Raw genomic sequence first — 17,327 nt, forward strand, 5'->3', positions numbered from 1 at the left:
AATTAAAGTAAGAATATTAATTTTGGTAGTAAATTAATAAGACAGTCATCTATTGCTTATTTTATTTATTTATTTATTTTATTATTTTTATTTTTATTTATTTATTTTGGTGGTACTGGGGTTCCTGGAAACCCCTCTACCACCGGGCTACATGCCCAGATCTATTTTTTAATATTTTTATTTGGAAACAGGGTCTCTTAAGCCAGCGAGGCTGGCTTCGAGACCTCCTGTCTCGGCCTCCCAAGCACGGGGATTACAAGCATGCATCACCATGTCCAGCATTATTTTATTTTAATATATACTTGAAAGGGGAAGTATTTTATATTAACTCATAAAAATATTTTTGTAAAAAATTAAAACTTTTAAAATATCCATTAAGTTTCAAAATGTACATTACTTTTAAAAATATCTATGCAACAAATCGTGTACATAAAAACAAAGTGAATGAATTATATCAATCATTTTGTTTTGTTTTTCTTAGATTTAGGTTCCTTGCAAAACAACAATTCTGTGTATGCTGAACTGCTTTTTCTGTCTATTTATTATATACTGACACAACTATTTTTTCTTTATAGTGAAGAGCTCAGAAAAGAAGCAAGACAACTAAAGCGAGAAATCTTAGCAGCAAAACAAAAGAAAATAGAAAATGCATCAAAAACAGAGAAGAAAAATGAAGGTAAGTGCACTTACCAGGCTTACTCTGCTCTTGATCATCCGCCTCCTCATTTTGCTTACCTTCTCCCTCCTCTCTCTTTCTGCCTTCCTGTTGCCTCCTTTTCCTTCTCCTCTCCTTTCTTCCTTAGTTTGCTTTTGTTTTGTTCATTTGTTTTTTCCTCCACATTTGCTTTTCACAATTAGCTAGTAAATAAATGTCCATTCAGAGACATTTTCTAAGAAGTAAATTCAATGCAAACATGGTTACAACTACTACTTTTAAGTAGATTTAATGAGAATTAACAGAGTACTTGAAATCTTTCTCTCTCTATGTGGCTACATGGCTTTTATAAATCATTTATATTTGATTAAATTACATGAGCAGTCTTTCAAATTTGTGTGATTTGGTATTTTGAACATCATATGTTCTCTAGCAATTTAATTTGGCAATACGCTTAGCAGCAGATAATATTTTTAAAAATCTTTTGGATAATTTGGAGTAGTAAATTGTTGTAAAATATAGACCTGTATTTTTATTATGAATTTTCACTTGATACATGTGTTACACCTGCATTTCAGTCTTTGCAAAGACTCTTTATAGAGACTAAAAATACATTAACTTTGATATTTGTGTATAAATGTGTATGTTCTGGCGACTGAACCCCGCAGCATCCAGTCTACTCCCCAGTCTACTGCCCAGTCCTTTTGTTTAATTATTATTATTGTGAAACAGGATCTCAGTAAGTTCATCTCAGTAAGTTGCTGAGGCTCACTAAGATCCTGAGGCTGGCCTTGAACATATGATCCTCCCGTCTCAGCCTCCCAAGTGCTAGGATTACAGGTATGTGTTATCACATCTAGTATCTTAACTTTGGCATTTTTAACAATAATTCTGGTAGTAATGATAAATGCTTGTTCTATGTAACATTAATGATAATAAGCATATTTTGGAATATTATATCTTCTCAAGAAATAAGTAGGGAAATATTAAAATTATTGATTATAGTTGGTAGTAGTGATGCTATTTAAATTAAGCCTTGATGAGTCAGTTTTCATATCATAAACTCAGAGAGAAAATGCCTTATCTAGCCCTCAGGCTTCTTGTAAAAAGTAAGTTAAATAAAGAGAAAACTTTCATAAAACAATGATTTTGAATTTATAAGAAGAAAAATTTAGTTATTTATGATTCCACTGTTTCTTACCTAAATCCTACAAATAGAAAATATAAATTTTTTTAAATTTATTTTTATTGGTACATTGTAATCATACATCACATTGAAATATAAGACTTGAGAGGATATACAAGCACACATCATCCAATTAGCCCTCATCCAGTCCCCATCCCATTCCCTCCCCCTCCCTCGATCCCATGCTTGTTTGGTGATTAACTTTGATACATATGTTTATGTACCTCCTGCTTTTTAAAGAGGCTCCATCCTCCCCTATTCCATACCCTCTGATTGGTCACCTTAATTACTTCACTATAGGGCCCTTTCTATAGCTCGACCACTTCCTGTTGCCCCTTTCCTCCTAGTTATTGCTGATTAGGGGAAGCATCTGGTTTTAATTTTCTGCGATATTTCTCTGTGCATGCCGTGTTGCAAATACCAATCCCACTATTGACGGCCCCAGTTGTGGCCTGGCTACCCGGTCGACTGATCCAGACCTCGCTGGCTCGAGCAGCGGCCTTGCCTCATGGGAGGCCCCGGTTCTGGCCTCACTGGCCCCGACACTGGCCTAACCCCTCAGCTGGCTCCGATCCCGGCCTCGGAGACCCAAGCACCGGCCTTCCTCACGGCGGGCTCCAATGTTAACCGATGGCCCCGGCATCGGCCTAACCCCTCGGCAGGCTCCGAATCAGGCCTTGGAGGCCTCAGTAGCGGCCTTGCTTCATGGAATGCTCCAATGCCGGCCCCTGGCCCCGGCACTGGCCTAACCCCTGGGCAGGCTCCAATCCCGGCCTCTGAGACCCCGGCACCAACCCTGTCTCGCGGCATGCTCCGATCCCGGCCTCGCTGGCCCCAGCACCGGCCTAACTCCTCGGCAGGCTCCAATCCCGGCCTCAGAGGCCTCAATAGCGGCCTTGCCTCACGGAAGGCTCCGATGCCGGCTAGTGGCCCCGGCACCAGCCGAACCCCTCAACAGGCTCTGATCCCGGCCTCGGAGGCCCCAGCACCGGCCTTGCCTCGCAGCAGGCTCTGTTTCCCGCCTCGCTGGCCCCAGCACCGGCCTAACCCCTCTGCAGGCTCCGATCCCGGTCTCAGAGGCTTCAATAGCGGCCTTGCCTCACAGAAGGCTCCGATGCCGGCCATTGGCCCCAGTACCGGCCTAACCCCTCTGCAGGCTCCGATCCCGGCCTCGGAGGCCCCAGCACCGGCCTTGCCTCATGGCAGGCTCCGATCCCAGCCTCGGAGGCCCCAGCACCGGCCTTGCCTCATGGCAGGCTCCGATCCCGGCCTCGCTGGCCCCGGCACCGGCCTAACCCTTCGGTAGGCTCCGATCCTGGCCTCAGAGGCCCCAGCACCGGCCTTGCCTCACGGCATGCTCCGATCCCGGCCTTGTTGGCCCCGGCACTGGACTAACCCCTCGGCAGGCTCTGATCCCGGCCTCGGAGGCCCCAGCCTTGCCTCACAGTAGGCTCCGATCCCAGCCTCGCTGGCCCCAGCACCGGCCTAACCCCTCGACAGGCTCCAATCCCAGCCACAGAGGCCTCAATAGCGGCCTTACCTCATGGAAGGCTCCGATGCCGGCCAGTGGCCCCTGCACCGGCCTAACCCCTCAGCAGGCTCCGATCTTGGCCTCGGAGGCCCCAGCACCGGCCTTGCCTCACGGCAGGCTCCGATCCCAGCTTTGCTGTGTCCGTCGCCAGCCTCACCCCTCGGCAGGCTCTAATCCGAGCACCCTCTTTGCCCAACTATTTGTCCCACGTTCTCGAGGGTGCATGGTGGTGGTAGCATTCTGCCTCTGGGGTCATTACTTCAAAGGTTCCAGGTGTAATGCATCAGATCTCTGCCTCCCCTGAGTACTGGCCACTGCTGCCACAGGCTTCTTGCTTCTTTGCTCAGTCCAAATGGGGCGCGAATTCACTCACGGTCGATCTCAGTAAAGATGGGGAAGGATAGAGTGAAATACTGCAGATTCTTATCTGCAGTGATTCTTTCCCTTTTAGGGACTAAATTTCTTTAAGTCCCTAGTGACGGCGCTCTTGAAAAGAACCTGATATGGATCGATGCTTCTTGTGCAATCGAACACTTTATTTTTTGGACACAAGATTTTTATATTATTCCCTCCCCCAGTGATTCCCTAGTAGAAAAGTGCAAATCACCCAAAGTAAAAAAAAAAAAAAAGAGAGATACACATGCAAATCACCAACCCTGGACAAGACAAAAGTAAAGGCCTGGGATATCACAGGTCTTTGTGATTGAGATCAGTCCCATTATCCCAGGTGGGTCTTGTGCTTCGACCCAGCCCCCTTTGGCCTTGCAGCTGCAGAGGCTTTTATTTGGCTAATTCCAGAAGAACAAAAGTCACACCCAAAATCACTTGAAGAGTCCGGTTTGTTTTTAAGAGTTTTCTTTAACCCTTTCGGAACTTTCATTCCTAGGGCTTAGTCCAATGTCCTTCTTTATCTATAATGGGGGACGAAGTCCAAGATTCCAGCTTTCATACATGTCCATAGGGAAATCTGTGTGATGATTTAGAGGATTTCGATGTATGTCTGCTGGATTTTGTCTGCAATACTATCCGCTATCTGAAAACTTAAACTCATGACACAGTTTAGCAGGTAAACACCAAGAAATAACACGAAGTCTTTAGATTTAGTTGTCAGATATATTTCTCTAGCAGCTGAGCACTTTTCCTCAAACAATAGGCTATTAGAAGCCTATTCCTCTTTTAATAATCCATATTCCTATCACTGACCCTCTGCAACTTCCTTTTCTTTTCTGATTACCCTGATTCTCTCTTTCCCATTTGGGACAATCTTAGGATAAGCTCTTCTTCATACAAAAATGCTTTCTTATTCTCACCATATTTCCTTTCTTTCACACTTACATATCTAATATATCTGTCCTTTTTTCTGACATATTCATTTCTTAGCCACGTGGCACCTCCCTGTTTCAGGAAGCGCACATACTGGGTGTAAAGGTCAAGAATCTTCCTAGCCTTCGGCTCTATTGTATTGAAGGTCAAAGATAAGGGGGTGGGGGTCTGCATTTGTAATTACTGACTGGAATGCTGCCACTGCATCTAACTAGTTTTTACCATTTGAACAAAGTTGAGAGTTTATTTTCCATGGACTCAGTTTCTCTCACAGTCCTGATCTTACACCACCAGAGCAATTCGTGTGGAGAGTTAAAAGAATCATTACTAAAAGAATAATAGTTATGAAAGAATATCTAAAAGTGGAGAGTACTTTGGGCCAACGACCACACCTTCTCTCGGGGCTTATTTCTCACGTTGAGAATCGCCTATGGACTGCATGAATAAGAATGCAGATGCCGAGAGATCTGGTGTCTGCACACTGCCATTGCCACTGCCTCCACCATTTCAAATCTTTCCCAAGCTCTTTTTCCACTCTGAATGTTGTCCAGTCTTCCTAAGCATGCGCGACGGTAGCATTCAACCTTTGCTGTAATTTCTCCAGAAAAAAAAAAAAAAAAGTAAGGTTGGTAGGCTCTGATTTCTGCTTCTCCTGAACACAAGTCTCCACCGCCAACGCGGAGACCACTTTCAGCACTGCCTTTCTCCTTGGTCTCCATTAAAGTCTCTCTCCTTATAGGTGATGTCTAAGATTCTTAACAATGTAGAAAAGAAGCAGTCCTCCTTAGCGGGGAATTTTTCCAATAATTCCAGTTCATTTGGATAAGTTTTGTCTGCATCTCCAGTATCCTGGCATCTGCCACCTGCTTGACCCCTCTCTGATATTTTCCTTTTTTCCTTTTCTTTTCCTTTTTTACAGGGTCCTTCTGGGTGGAGAGGGGTTCATCTAGGGGTGCCCCACCAGCGCCTGCCCACCCGCCCAGGGTCGGGGCCAGGGGCCCGGACCACGGGGTCCTTCCGGGTGGAGGGGGGGTCGCCTGGGGGCGCCCTGCCAGTGCCTGCCCACCCACCCAGGGTCGGGACCAGGGGCCCGGACCACGGGGTCCTTCCAGGTGGAGAGGGGTGTCGCCTAGGGGCACCCCGTCAGTGCCTGCCCACCCGCCCATGGTGGGGGCCAGGGGTCCGGACCGAAAATATAAATTTTAATGCTATTATTTGTAGTTACAGCCTATAATCAATATGGCCATATGTAAACATGACATTTAAAATCTCAAAACAAGCTTTTCATGTTTTTCAAAGTTGCATGTCTACAATGATATTTAATTAAAAGGAACATGTGTGCAAACTTATGTATATTCTTAAGTAAAGCTTCCAGTGGTATTATTTCCTTTTTTAAATTCATCTGGCAAGTCTTAACACTCGCTGGCTATTGCCACTTCATTTTAGAATTTAGTGTATTATACTGGGATTAAAAACACTTGCGAAGAAATTTATGAGAACAAGAGAGCCTTGTGTTCTACTACCTGTGCATTAAAATACCTGGTTTGACCTGCTTTCAAGACTTGAAGTGTCCCATTAAGCCAGGTGCTCTAATGTCCTTGATACTGTCATCAGTGAGTCTGCCATCTTAGGAAATCACCTTTGATTAAAGGATTAATATTTTATTGATTTTATAATCTCTACCCAGTTTCCTGGGCCAAATCCTTATCCAGATTTGTATAGACAATAAGGGCTTATCTAATCATAGTTCTACTTTTAACTCTGTTCTATTACTTTAGGCAAGTTAGAAATTTGGTCCCACCTCTTTCTTTATATATAAATTTAAGGATGAATAGAATCTGCTATTTTTAACACAAGGATGTTGTTAGTTAATAGATATAAATATACTTTATAGGAAGAGATGTATTATTACAGACTCACTGTAAATTATTGAAACCTATGCATAGGATTATTATGGGGTAATAAATTTTGAATGAGATTGATAATTAATTGGTGATAAAGTTAGTTTCCTTTGTTGGTTCTATCAAGTTCTTTAATAGAACTGTATAACCCTTTTCATTAAATTATGTCTCTTAGTCTTTTCTAGATTTTTTTTAAAGTTTTATATCAAAACCAGTAACAAACTGAACATGGCCATATAGAGATACAGGTTTGGACATATTCTCTAATCAGCTTTAGGGAAGATAAAGTGTCAGATCCTCTTTTCAAAGTTTTAGGCAGACAATACCTGCTCTATAACTTCTGCCAAAAGTTAGAGGAGGAAGAGCAATCTGAGCTTGTAAATCAAGAAAGAATTTTAAAGCCTCTCCATGAAACATATCCCTGAGGTACTTAGTACCTCTCACATTGCGCTGGGCCATTTCAAGTTTCTTCAGCCTATCTTTTTAATACTGGATTAAGTCAGTCTAGGAATTGTGAAGGTTGTTAATGGGTTGTGACAATATGTAGTTTTTAACCACATTTCACTGATCTGTTATATAATGTTAAATTAGCTTATTTGTGGTTTATATAATAAACAGACGCCCTCTTGGAATGTTAGATTGTGGTTACACCTAATTGACATAAAATTAATTTTTCTCCTTAAGCAAACTGGCCCTGTTTCCCAAAGCAGTTAACTTTCTTCAGATATCCTGTGTAATCTTTTTTTTTTTTTTTAAGGGGGAAGGGGAGGCCCAACGTGTCATTTGTCTACTTTTAATCTATGTGCTAATATTTACTCTATTTAAATGAAAAAATGATAGTAGGTGTATTTGTTTCATAGAAAACTTTTTGGGTCATTAGTCATTTTCCACTTTTTCTTACATTGGACATGGTGCTTACAGGTTGATTGGTTTTCTAAGTTATTGATGCTTAATATAATCATTCAATTCATTAAGAAGAGTTTAGATGGTATTTATTATTATTTTTTATTCGCTTTTTTTGTGGTACTGGGGATGGAACCCAGGGACATTCTACCTCCAAGCTACACTCCAGTCCTATTTTTCATTCTTTTAATTTTTTTGAAACAGGGTGTTACTGACTTGTAAAGGACCTCACTAAGTAGCTGAGGCTGTCCGTGAACCATAATCCACCTGTCTCTGCCTCTCAAATGCTGGGATTATAAGTATGCGCCATCATGCCCAGCTTTATTATTTTTAATAAGGTAAAAATTGGCAGTGATTCTATTTTTTTAAAAGAGTTTGTTTTAATCATTTAAAGGTAGGATTCTGTTACCTGGAATATTCAGCTATATAGAACACCTCACTTCCAAGAAACCTTGAAAAAAATAAAGTTTCATTTTGTGGCTAGGACAGTCTCTTGAAGTATTATTGAACCTGTTACTATCTTTATGTGTTGGAAAGCATACTGTATATTTAATAATGTCTTTTTCTAATATACTTTTAATTTTTTATTTTTATGTGAATCATATTGAAAATGCCATACATTCACACAGTGCTTGGTGCCCTCACCCGGCTTCCCCTTTCCCTCCCTGCCCAATGATGAATGTCCAGGTTGACCATTTTAAATTCACACTTATAAACATATCTGAATGTAGCTCCTCCAGTTAATCAACTTCAGCCTTCTTCCTCTCCTACCCTTCCTTTCTAGCTTTGCTGAGGTTTCCCCTCCATTACCTGGAGTCCCTCTGGTATCCCTAATACTCTCTAGTTTGGGCATATTTTTATATGTCCCTTCTCTTTCTCTGCTTGACTGATCTCACTTAACATAATGTTCTCCAGGTCTTTCCATCTTCTTTCAAATGACATGATTTTGTTCTTCTTTATAGCTGAGTAGAATTCCATTGCTTGTATTTCCCATAATTTTGCAATCCATTCATCTGTTGATGGAAACCTATGTTGGTTCCATATTTTGGCTATTACGAATTGTGCTGCTATGAACATGGGTATGTATATGTTACTGTAGTTCTCTGATTTCAACCCCTTTGGAACAATACCCAGCAGTGGTATAGACAGATCATAAGGTGGATCCATTCCCAGTTTTCTAAGGAATCTGCACACTGATTTCCATAGTGGCTAAACTAGTTTGGACTCCCACCAACAGTGTAAAAGAGTTCCTCTTTTGCCATATCCTTGCCAGAGTTTGTTGTTATTTGATTTCTTTATGCTTGCCACTCTGATTGGGGTTAGATGGAATTTCAGTGTAGTTTTTATTTACATCTCCCTGATGGCTAATGACATTGAACATATTTTCATGTATCTTTTGACCATTTTTATTTCTTCTTTTGTGAAGTGTCTATTTAATTCAGTTTCCTATTTCTTGATTGGGTTATTTGTTTTGCTGGTATAGAGTCTTTTGAGCTCTTTGTATATTGTGGATGTTAGCTCTCTATCAGAGTTGTGGCTGGTAAAGATCTTCTCCCATTCTGTAGGCTTTCTCTTTAGGTTCTTGATGGTTTCCTTTGATGAGGAGAAACTTTAGTTGATGCCATCCCACTTGTTAGTTCTTACTTTAATTTCCTGTGTTTTGAAGGTCTTGTTGAAAAAGTTCCTGCCTGTGCCTATATATTGGAGTGTTGAGCCTATGCCCTACTCTAATAACTTTATAGTCTCTGGTCTAATTTTTAAATCTTTGATCCATCTCAAGTTGATTCCTTTGCATGTTGAGAGGTAAGGATTTAGTTCCATCTATTATACAAATGAATAGCCAGTTCTCCCAGCACCATTTGTTGAAAAGGCTGTCTTTTCTTCTGCGTATGAGTTTGGCTCCTTTATCAAAGATCAATTGACTATAAGTGTAGGATTGTTTCTGTATCTTCTATTCTGTTCCATTGGTCTGTATGCCTCTTGTGCCAATACCATGCTGTTTTTACTACTATTGCTCTGTAGTATAATTTGAAGTCAGACATTTGATGCCTCCTTCATGGTTCTTGCTGAGAATTGCTTTGTCTATTCTGGATCTTTTCTTTCTCCATATTAAATTCATGACTGATTTTTCTAGGTCTATGAAGAATGTCGCTGGTATTTTGATAGGAATTGCATTGAATCTGTAGATCACTTTTGGCAGAATGGCCATTTTGATGATATTTATTCTGCCTGTCCATGAGCAAGGAAAATCTTTCCATCTTCCAATGTCTTTTTTAACTTCTTTCTTTAATGGTTTATAGTTTTCATTGTATAGACCTTTTACATCTTTGGTTAGGTTTATTCCTAGATATTTTATTGGTTGTGACTCTACTTTCATTTAATTCCAGGAATTCTTTTTTTCTCCCCTTATTTCTGATCTTACCCACTCATCATTCAGTAGTATATCATTCAATCTCCATGTATTTAAATAGTTTCTTTTGGTCTTCCTGTTGTTGATTTCTACTTTTTTTCCATTGTGATCTGAAAGGGTGCAGGGAATCATATTACATCTTTTGGATTTGCTTGTGCTTGCTTTGTTGGAATTTAGAGGTGTCAGCAGGTTTGTGAGAGAAGAGAGTAGATAAGCTAGAGTAAGGATGTTTATAAAAGGAATGGGGGGAAGGAGCAAACAAATATGCATTAAGTAACAAAACAAGTTACATAAACTAACAATTTTAATCAAAGAAAAAATACCAACCAAAAGAAAAAAAGCTATAAGAAAAAAAGAACAAAAAAATTAAAAAGAACAAAAAGAACTAGCAACAGTGTGAGAGAAAAAAATAAAATAAGTAGTCCTGCTAATTTACATAAATAGGACCTGGGCCTGTATAATATCTGTATCTCTGTTCACTGTGGTAGATTCTGGAGTATATCCCAATGTCTCTCATTTACTCCCTCACCTATTGTCAACTTTGGACCCACTTTATGAGTGTTTGCGCTCTGAGCTCTCCAGCCCTAGCTCTGCACTCTCTGCCCTGGGCTCTATGATCTCAGGCCTTCTGCTCTGTGCCATCTGGCCCTGGGCCTGCACATCCTTACCTGCTCTGGCAGAGGGTATCCAGTATAGTATTGGACCAACTCCCTGTGACTCTGTGCAGGTACCGTGCCTTGAGTACTATGCCTTTCCTGTGTCTCTGGAGGTTCTAATTACTTCCAGGATGGGACACCAAGTTTTAGCCCACCGGGATCTCACAGCTGCTCTGGGCAGCCTCTGCCAGGTACCGAGTAACATAAGTAGTTACCTTGCTATCCTTTGAGCCAGGTTTTTCAAGGGCACAGTGTGCCACTGTGGGTGCCACCTCTGGTGAGTGCAGGGACTTTTGGATCTTTTTCTGCATCCCAGAAGCATGATGCTGGTTGCTTAAGCATGTTGGAGCTCTGCCACTGCTTTCTGCACTTTAAATTCTTGTATTATTTGTTGGGATTTCTCGGGGCTGCAATGCTGGAGTCGGCAGGCAATCGCAGTTCAGGCTGGCAGCCTAGATGTTGCAGGCCACCACACCAAATCAGTCACATGCTTGGGCGTTTTGTGTTGGAGCTTGCGTTCAGAGTACTGGATTTCCTTCTGCTGTTGTTTCCGTTTGTTTTGTTTTGAGTATCTTCCACTCATTTGTTTATTTTGTTTGTCAAGACGCTGTCTTCTCCATAGTTGAACTTAATCTGTTTCCAGGTACTGAGATGAGCTGTGTCCCGCAGTCACCATTTTGAATCTCCTCTCTGATTTAATATTTAAATACTAAAAGTTTATAGTCTTAAGATTTATATTTAGGTCTTTTATCTATTTTGAGTTAATACTTGTATATGGGATTAGGTAAGGGTCCAATTTTATTCTTTTCAATGTAATTATTATTTTTCAACAATATTTAGTTAAAAGATAATTATTTCTACCACCAAATGTTCGTGGAAACCTTGTCAAAAATAACTTGACAATAGAGGGAAGAATTTAGCTCTAGGCTTGTATTTAACTCCAATGATTTATATATCTGCCTTTAGAACAGTACTACACTGTTTCAATTATTGTAGCTTTATATGGTTTGAAATCAGAAAATATATATCTTCTAGCTTTGTTCTTTTTCAAGATTGTTTTGGGTATCTAGAATCCATATTCCATATTAGGATAGATTTTTTTCTGAAAAATAAATATATAAATATATGATAGTTTCACCTAAAAAATAGAAAAAAAATATTCTCTGGTAAGAAAGAAAGCAAAAAGAAATATTGAAATGTTATCTTTAAGTCATCAAAAGCTTGGTATCAGACAAATGAAACTGTTATGTGAGATTATCATTTTTAATTTTGGATAAATTGCTATAATACTAGATGTCAACCACTAAGCCAAGCATGGGAAGGAGGGATGGGGAGAGAATGGGGTGGGGATTGGGTGGGGGCTGACTGGGTGATGTGTGCATGTATGTCTACAAAAGTTTGTATCCCACTATGATGTATGAATACAGTGCACCAATAAAAAATAAAAAAAGAAAAAAAAAGAAAAGAAATAGTGAAGAGTGTGTGAGTGTCTGTGTGTGTGTGTGTGTGTGTGTGTGTGTGTGTGTGTGTGTGTCTCTGTTTTGCTGGGATTGAACCTAGGGACATTCTGCCGCTGAGCTACACTACCATCTCTTTTTTATTTTTTATTTGGAGACAGAGTGTTGTTGTGTTCATTAGAGCCTCTCTTAATTACTGGGGCTAGCTTCAAACTTGAGTTTCTCTTTTCTTAGCCTCCCAAGTGCTTGGATTATAGGCAGTGTCACCATGCCTAACAGTAATAAAGATTTTAAAGACCTATAGCAAATGTAAAGATGTATATACCTTTATAATTATACCAAGAATTTAATCTTAGCCAGGCTTGGTGGTACATGCCTGTAATACCAGCACAAAAGGGGCTAAGATAGAAGGATCTTGAATGTGAGGACAGTGTCAGTAATATAGTCAGACTCAGCATCCTATCTAGAACCTGTTTCAAAACAAAAAATGAAAAAGGCTGGGGTGATACCTCAGAGGTTAAATGCCCCTGGTTCAATCCCCAGTACCAAATACTAATAATCTTTTGGAAAGTGAATAAACGATGATCATCTTTGAGAATCCATAAAGTGCTTTGTTCATTTTGGGCAATCCATTTCAAACTTTCTCACAAACCATCGTTAAACCACGTCATACTGTTTTCTTTAAAAGAGACATTACCATCTTTTTCTTTAAAAAAAAAACCCTGTATTTCTTAAAATTATAAAGATGCTATATATATCAAAAAGCTACAAGAGTTTTGAGCATTTTCACCTTCAAAAGGTTTGAAAAGTTTTGAAAAGATAGAAATTTTTTATCTAATTATACAATATATACATGTATTAAAACAATACATGCTACCCATTACTATAACAATTTTTGTTTTCATGTATTAAGAATAATTTTATTTTTTAGAAATGAATAGAAAGTACAAATGATCAAATAAGTCATGTTCTTGTTAATAAACTTCTTAAATCTAATTATTGGGAAATAGATACATTCCACCTGTGGAATGTAACTTGGTTCAGTCTTCAAAAAATTATTTAGTCAGTTACAGTGGTGTTTGCATATAATCCCAGTGATTTGGGAGACTGAGGAAACACAATCCAAGATTATAGGCCAAGCCAGACAATTTAGCCAGATTCTGTCGTAAAATACCAAATAAAAAAAGGGCTGGGAATACAGCTCAGTGGTAGAGTACAACTGGGTCAGTCCCTAGTAATACATGTACACACACACACACACACACACACACACACACATTTTTATGTAAGACACAAAAAAGATATGGAGAGTACTCTAGATAAAAGGTGACTATGAATGGAGATATAACAACAAAATCCAGTGTGTGATCTGAGAGTGGAAATTGGATTTTTTAAACTATTAAGATTTGTGGTGAGAAGGGGTAACTGAAGAAATTTGAATAAAGACTTCATAGTTAATAATATTATATATTGATACTAGATTTTTTTAATGTGATAATGGTTATCCGATGATATTTTTAAGAGACATTCTGAACTATTTGGTGGTGAAGTGTCATGATATTTGCAACTTTTAAACTTTCAGGAAAGAAAAAAATAAAAAGAATGCTGGGCGTGGTGGCTCACGCGTGTAATCCCTGTACTTGTGAGGCTGAGACAGGAGGATCACACAGGTTCAAAGCCAGCCTCAGCTACTTAGTGAGGCTCTCAGCAACTTAGACCCTGTTTACAAATAAAGTTTAAAATAGGTCTGGGAGTATAGCCGGAGGTAGAAAGCCTCTGGATTCCACCCCCAGTACTACCAAAAAATTAAAAAATAAAAATAAAAATAAAGAGAGGAATAGCTCAATCAAATGAGTAAAAACAACTGGAAAGCTAGTTAAAGGTGATATGAGTGTCCAGCGTACTCCTAACTTTTCATAGGATTGTTATGTCAAAGTAAGAAGTTTTGGGAAGGAAAAGGATAAATAACTCAATAAATGAACAAAAATTAAAGGAACAATTATTCTTTGCAATAGTAAAAATGTGGAGAAGCATAAAGAATAAAAAGAATGATCACTCCATAGTACTTTTGCCCAAGTTAATCAGTATTAACATTGTGATATTTACTTTTTTGGATTTTTTCTTGATAGAAATATATATTTTATGTTTCTATTATGTACTTTTATTGTAATTTTCTTTGCAACATGTTTTATAAAATCTTTTATACTAAAATAGGCCAGTAACTCTCAAAAAGTTAACTTCCTTTATGAGTATTTGTTCTTAATCTTTTAGACAGCATAAGATACAGAACATGAAGAATGTAAGACCATGTAAAAGAACATATAAATACAGTTGAAAAAAAATTCCTATTATTTTTAGCTCTAGGGTTTAGAATGTAAGCCTTGGCAGCCAGGGGCTACAACTCCATTGCTGTACCTCCCATTTAATATGAAAAGTTTTGTAAAAAAAAAAAAATCCTTGTCTGATATTGTGGTCTATCATCTGTTACTTGCTCAAATAGTCACTGATAATTCCACAAGGAAATAATACAATCAAGAATAGATATCTGGATCCACAACTGAAATAATACAAACTTGTCCACGTTAGAAAATACAAGAGGTGCCAGGCATTGTGGTACATGTGTGTAATTCCAGCATTGGGGAGGCTGAGACAGGAGGATCATTGTTCACAGACAGCCTCAGCTACTTAGTGAGGCCCTTTGCAACTCAGTGAGACCCTATTTCAAAATAAAGAATAAAAAATAGTTCTGGCGGTGTAGCTCAGAGGTAGAATACTTCTGGGTTCCATCCCCATTTCTGCAAAAGAAGAAAGAGAAGAGAAGAGGTGATGGTGTGTGTGTGTGTGTGTGTGTGTGTGTGTGTGTGTGTGTGTGTACGTGCGTGTGCATGTGTGTGTTTTGCAAACACACATGTTATATTTTCTCTTTTGCTTTGTTATTTTGTTACTTATCTCAAGGGGGGATTAATATCATCATTAAAGTATGGTTATAACCAGTGTTCCCATTTGGGAATGGATTGATAAATTTTTTAGACTGTTGTCAAGATCTTATTTTATTTTTTTTTTATTTTTTTAATTTTTTATTTATTCATTTATTTATTTTTTTTGGTACTGGGGTTCCTGGAAGCCTGTTTATCTCCAGGCTACACTCCCAGACCTATTTTTATTTGGAAACAGGGTCACCTAAGCCAGCGCGTGCAGCTGGCTTCGAACCTGCGCAATCCTCCTGTCTCCGCCTCCCAAGCGCGGGGATTACAAGCATGCGCCACCATGCCCAGTGAAGATCTTATTTTAAGTAAGGTATTTTTCTTTTATGTGACATTTTCTGTGGTTTTGCTGAGAAGCCATCAAATTACTACCAAAACCAAATAAAGACAGCTCAAGAAAAGAACACTATAGGCCTATATTGCTGATGAATTTAGATACAAAACTGTTAAACAAAATACAGGCAACACTTACTCAATACCACATTAAGAAAATCATACACCATGACCAAGTAGGGTTCATCCCAGGGATACAAGGCTGGTTAAATATATGAAAAACAATTAATGTAATTCATCACATAAACAGAACCAAAGACAAAAAATCATATGATCATTTCAATACATGCTGAAAATGTATTTGATAAAATCCAGTGACCATTTATGCTAAAATCACTGAAGAGAATTAGAATAGAAAAATATATACCTTAACATCATGAAGGCAATATACCGTAGGCCTACAGCCAATATCATATTAAATGGAAAAATACTGCAAGAATTCCCCTTAAAAACAGGAATAAGGCAAGGATATCCATTATCACCACTTCTTTGCAATATAGTACTTTAGATTCTAGCCAGAGCAATAAAGCAAGAAAATACAATCAAAGGAGTACAAATAGGAAAAGAAGAACTAAAACTATTCCTATTTGCAGATGACAGACCCAACAAACCTAATCAAAAGGCATATAGAACTGATCAAAAAATTCAGCAAAGTGTCAGGATACAAAATCAATCTTAAAAAATCAGAAACTTTCCTGAATGCCAACCATAAAATCATTGAAAAAGAAATGCAGAAAACACTTTCTCTCAGGATATCCTGCAAAATAAAATAAAATACTTAGGAATAAACCTAACCCAGAAGGTAAAATACCTCTACAGAAAAAAATTATAAAACCTTCAAAAAGAAATCAAGACCTTAGGAAATAGAAAAATCTTCCATGCTCTTTGTAAGGCAGAATAAATATCATCAAAATGGCCATTCTTCCTAAAATGATCAACATATTCAATGCAAAACCCATAAAATTACTAAGATCATTTCTCCCAGACATAGAAAAATCAGTCCTCAAATGCATTTGAAACAAACCCCCAGAATAGCCAAAGTATATCTCAGCAACAAGAACCATGCAGGAGGCATCACAATACCTGGTTTCAAACTATACTATAAAGCTGTAGTAATAAAAGCAGTATGGTATTTGAACAGAAAACAGACATATAGATCAATGGAAATATAGAAGACTCAGAAACAAATCTACACACTTACAACCAATTGATTTTTTACAAAGGGGCCAAAACATACACTGGAAAATAGATAGCCTCTTCAACAAATGGTGTTTGCAAAACTGGAAAACCATATGTAGAAAAATAGACATAAACCCCACCTTTTCATCCTGCACAAAAGTCAATTCAGGATGGATCAAAGACTTGGAAATCAGACCAGAGACCTTACAGCTCCTTAAAAGAGTACATAGGTCCAACACTAAAACACATAGACACAGGTAAAAACTTTTTAAACAAAACCCCAATGGCACAAGAAACTAAAAGGATCAATTTGTGAGATTGCATTAAATGGAAGAGTTTCTGTACAGCAAAGGAAACAAGAACCTCAACAGAGAGCTGGCAGAATGGGAGAAGATCTTTGCCAATTATTTCTCGGATAGAGGACTAATATGTAGAATATACAGAGAACTCAACTCACTGCTAAGAAAACAAATAATCCAATCAAAAAATGGACAAGGGAATTAAATAGAAACTTCCTGAAAGAAGAAATTCAATAAATGGCCAATAAATACATGAAAAAATGTTTAACATCATTAGCAATCAGCGAGATGCAAATCAAAACTACCCTGAGATTTACCTAACTTCAATTAGAATGGCAATCATTCAAAACACAAAAAACAAATATTGGTGAGGATGTGGAGAAGTGGGAACTCTAATATATTGTTGGTGAGATAGCAAATTAATGCAACCAGTTTAGCAAACAGTATGGAAGATCCTCAGAAGAATGAGAATAAACCTACTATATAATCTAGCAATGCTACTTCTGGGTA

The 17,327-nt window shown here is 38.6% G+C and overlaps 1 protein-coding gene across 2 annotated transcripts in view; it reads left to right on the forward strand.

The window, feature by feature from the left end:
• CWC27 (CWC27 spliceosome associated cyclophilin) overlaps positions 1-17,327 on the forward strand; it is a gene marked incomplete at both ends in the record, with an annotated part of 231,662 nt that overhangs the window by 123,503 nt on the left and 90,832 nt on the right. For both annotated transcript variants that reach the window (XM_080705514.1, XM_080705515.1), the window contains one exon: positions 576-676. In XM_080705514.1, the coding sequence (XP_080561640.1) occupies positions 576-676 (101 nt within the window). The remainder of the gene's footprint in view (positions 1-575; positions 677-17,327) is intronic.

The sequence above is a fragment of the Muscardinus avellanarius genome (assembly GCF_963383645.1).
Source record: "Muscardinus avellanarius genome assembly, chromosome: 1".
NCBI lineage: Eukaryota > Metazoa > Chordata > Mammalia > Rodentia > Gliridae > Muscardinus > Muscardinus avellanarius.